This window comes from Cynoglossus semilaevis, chromosome 20, assembly GCF_000523025.1.
Source record: "Cynoglossus semilaevis isolate Cse_v1.0 chromosome 20, Cse_v1.0, whole genome shotgun sequence".
In the NCBI taxonomy this organism is placed as follows: Eukaryota; Metazoa; Chordata; class Actinopteri; order Pleuronectiformes; family Cynoglossidae; genus Cynoglossus; species Cynoglossus semilaevis.
Window position 1 is genome coordinate 6,924,181 of NC_024326.1, and position 4,443 is coordinate 6,928,623.

At 44.0% G+C, this 4,443-nt stretch overlaps 1 protein-coding gene across 1 annotated transcript in view; it reads left to right on the forward strand.

Annotated features, from left to right (window-relative positions):
* The first annotated feature begins 3,110 nt into the window (after nucleotides 1-3,110).
* klhl14 (kelch-like family member 14) overlaps nucleotides 3,111-4,443 on the forward strand; it is a 13,818-nt gene continuing 12,485 nt past the window's right edge. Inside the window, exons 1-2 of the mRNA XM_025052436.1 lie at nucleotides 3,111-3,204; nucleotides 4,049-4,437. Of these exons, the coding sequence (XP_024908204.1) occupies nucleotides 4,072-4,437 (366 nt within the window). The 5' untranslated portion in view covers nucleotides 3,111-3,204; nucleotides 4,049-4,071. The remainder of the gene's footprint in view (nucleotides 3,205-4,048; nucleotides 4,438-4,443) is intronic.

A 4,443-nucleotide genomic window follows, 5' to 3' on the forward strand; every position in this document is an offset into this window, starting at 1 on the left:
TTTGGTGAGAAGATTTGTTTAATGGATGATTCCACAACAAAAGATTGAACAAACTCAGGAGAGTCAGAATAATACGTTGACATATGTATGGTATCATGACTAATAAAGGTTCTTTGAGTTCTTTAAGGATTCAAGTATTAAGACCTTAAATATATAGAATTATGATTCCCCTTAAATAAAAAAGTAGTTACAGTAAGCATTGCAAAAAAAAGGAAGAAAAAAAAAGGAGAGCAGAAAGTTATGTGGAGGAGATGCTGAAAAGTTAAAACTTCTGCCACCACTGTACTCTGGTATCTTTGTGAACAATTTATTTTTGGTAAAACGTAATAATGTATAAAATGTTAAACAGTTGTTATTTACAGTAATAATTTTGGTTGCTTCCCCTGTATTAAGACATTTAGCATACATGATTTTTTTTTTTTTTTTTACTCACAGAGGTAGATATGGTATCTGAGTAATATGACAGATAAATATGAGTCGGGTTAACTGGTACAGAGAGTTGTAAATCACTGTAGTGTGATTCTTTGTCTCAAAGGGTTTAATTAGTCTGGAAATTCTTCTCTTATCTGATGACCCCCCTCTAGCCCCTCCTCCTCTTGCACACTGCAACAACTTACAACCATAAACGCCCTGCAATCTGAAGACCAGTGGCCTCAGGAGACTGAGTTGCTACAAAGAGCTGAAAGAGTTGGAAATGGTCATTTTATTGCGTTAGAATAGCTCGCTTGAGACTTGGCTAATGCAGGGATAACGGAGTCCTGCTAACGATAACGGGACGTGACTCCATATTGAAATACGGTGGCATGTGTAAGAGCCAGTACAAACAGTACGAAGCCCGAGTCCTGTGGCCGAGAACCACTAATTAATGGTGAAGTATTTAAGTTTTCTTCAGCGGTGATCAGTATTTGACGTCCAGCGTACCATCTAACCAGTCTGTTCGGTGGTACTACAGTACAGGAGACAGAACATGCCGTGTGTCTTCTAGTATATCACGCTGTTGCACTATTTCATACCACATGAACAAACCCATTTTTCCTTATCTGTCATTTCAGAACTTGTGAGGTATCTGTCACTTCTGGTCCCACGGGAGGACCTGCATGCAGGTCTACTTCTTTTTTCTTTTTTTTTTACTCTATCTGAGCTCTTTATCTAATTGACAGTTTATTCTGTCCTAATAAGCCTCATTTAACTTTCTGATTGGCAGTTGTTTTAAAACTGCAACCACAATTGCACTACCTTGTTACTCACATAGGGGGCCACAATGCTGAATAAATATTCTGGGAAATGGTTCATTTTTTTTATTCCTGCTGTTAAAACCTGTAGAACAATAGTCTTGGATGGAGGGATGAGAACTCATACTTAACTAACATAGAGATCATTGAATGAAACCATTGTTTTTTCCATCAAAAATATTCGGTTTATTTAAGGTAATTTAGAGCAGCATCACCTTTTGCTCCTGACTCAGCATCAGCTCAGACACATCTGGTGTGTATTGTTTACATCCAGTAAACAGTTGCTAGATATCAAAGTTACATGAGATGCTTACGTGCCATATGTGCAGTCAACCGGGAGGGTGGGGTTCAACTCTGGACAATTCACTTGTCCATCAAAGGGGCCACATAGAGACAAACAACAACTGACACTTTTACCCACGGAGTGTCCTAAACCTGCATGTTGTTGGAGCGAAGAACTACAAACACAGAAACACCATCAATTACCACCAGGAATTGAACTAGCGATCATAGAGGCAAGAGCTCGAACCCCTCTACCACCGTATGGGCCGTGACTCAAACCCCTCTACCACCGTATGGGCCGTGACTAAGTCTAAAGCACTTAGTAATGAACGTGCACCGCTTATTGTAAGGTGCATAGAATGTGTTTCCATAAAAACAAATTCAAATGAATAACATATTACAACTTCTAGGTTTCTACTTTTGGGTAACTCATATATAAGTTTAACAACATCTGGTGAACAAAGTCCGTGCAGAGAACGTGTTCGTTAGTGTAATCTAAATCTACAAACGGGACTTGACAAACACATAGCTACAGCACACCACCGCGCACTGATGGAGGTTGGATTAGGTTTCGAGCCTTTGTGTTTACAGGCCAGTAGCCGGGCCTGCAGGCTGAGAAACAATGAAGTGACCAGATGAGATAATAGTGTGCCGAAACACCCTACCCTGGCTTCAACTTTATTTTACTGCATGTTGCTTTATAACTTTGCATCAGTTTATTTTACTGTTCTGTCCCTGCATTTGTGGCCTCGTGCTTGTCGTTCATATCGAGAAACAAAAGGAGGGGTCGGGGGTCTGTTTACATGATTAATTAAACAATGGTAGAGTACTATGGTGTGTGCAGTTTTTAAAAACCCCACATGCAAAAGTTAGGTTTGTGCAAAAGCACCTTCTTTTTTGAAGGACTTGCAGGAGCAGAATGAGATGAGGGGTTATTTTGGCGATGGAGATTAAGGCAGGGGCTTTTTGTCATTTGTGCGAGACAAGCCATTCATCCATCCAGTTCACAGCCAAAAAAAGGCTGGTCCCAGAAATTAGCAGTTTCAGCTCAGCAGCAAAGTCGTCGGGCTGTGAAGGCAGAGAGAAATTGACTAATTAGCAATGCGCACTAAAACTTGACGGTTCTCTCCATAACAGCGAGGGAAAGACTGGCTTTTTTCTCCCCCTTTTTCTCCTTTCTTTCTTCCATAGATGTTTGAAATCGCAGTCATTTACGCTCGACAGTTTTTACAATAGCCTTGAGCCATAATTTTGCGAGTCTCTCCAGCATCCATACCCCTGCATGGTCTCTCTCCACCGGCCATGCACGACCGTTTCTCTCCCCAACCGTGGATTTCCTATTACTCTCGTTACGACTCACTGAGCCCCAGGCCCAAGGATAATGATGTGTTGTTTCTTGGTAGCATAATTTGTCACACGTATATTTCTTCTTCTTCTTCTTCTCTTGCAGAAAGCACAGCTCCCTCTCACACACTCACACACTTCTTGTTAATTCAGAAGAACAAATGATCAACGTCAACAAATAACCTGAAATTGTGACTTTAGGAGTTTGACCGGCGAACCTAGACTTTTTTTTCTTTACCAAAAAGGATATAATTTTTTCTTCTTCAAGGAGAACAAAGGGGATTTGAAGTGGGATTATTTTTGGAAGCTGGATTTTACTTTCTGTGGGTTCAAGAGCTGAAGTCAGGTAAGTTTGGCTCCTTCTCAGTCGAGCTGCTCACATCATTTAGTTCTGACAGGCGCTTTGGAAGCCACGCTTGTGCCAAGTTAGCGCACATTACGCACAAAGAAATAGCCTTTGTGCCGTTATGGGAAACATTATCCGTGCATGTTGCTGTCAACTTCTACATTTCGTTGAATATTTACCGATACTCACGTCCGCGTAACTCGCGTGCAGACTAAATACGAATCGCACCCATGCTGCTCTGCCTCTGCTGCCTCTGCTGCCGCTGACGGATCTGCCGATTCATCTGGTATTAACTGCGTAAATCTGTGCCATGTGTTATGTCCTCATTGTGGGTTATTGTGCAGAGGGTAAGTGCTGGCTGAATGCTGCGTGTTGTCCGCTCTTCTCCTCCGTCTCCACATCCCGACAACTTCAGCCGCGCCAGCAGCAGCAGCAGCAGCGATCTGCAGCAGCGTCTCCATCCGAATCCTCCCGGTGTGTCGTTTCATCGGCGCCCTTCACATCTCCGCCTGCGTTTAGATCATCTTTCCTCCGGCTGAGGATGACTAAAAAGGGCTCACGGTGCGAATGCATGTGTTTTGGTTTGCTGCTATACGCCTATACAGAATGCAAAGTTGAGAGCCGCGGTTACGGCGGCGGCAGCGGCGCAGGAGGCGCATCGTCTCCCGCTGCCTCGCCACCGATTCTACGGCGCCACATGGACGCGCGATTTGCTCGAAAACTTGCCCAAGAAATCGTTTATTCCCATTGTAACAGTTGGCTGGAAGCATCTTTTATGTGGGGCTGCACGGGTGCAAATAAATGACCTGAAGTAAATGGCTTGCATGGTTTATTTGTCGCCTAGGTGGCGTTCACAGTCGGGAAGTCATGTCCAGATCGGGTGATAGAACATCCACCTTTGACCCAACACACAGTGACACCCTGCTGCACGGGCTCAATCTCTTATGGAGGAAGCAGCTCTTCTGTGATGTGACTCTCACTGCCCAGGGACAGCAGTTCCACTGCCACAAAGCGGTGCTGGCCTCCTGCTCACAGTATTTCAGATCACTCTTCTCCTCCTCTCACAATGCCATCAACAATGAAGGGAGCAAAGGAGACCAGGGCAGCAGTGGGACCCCGTCATCATCTCCTGATGACAAGCTGGTGACCCCAAATGCCAGGCCCATCAATAACCTGGTACTCCAAGGCTGCTCCTCCATTGGACTGCGATTAGTGTTGGAGTACCTCTACACTGCCAAC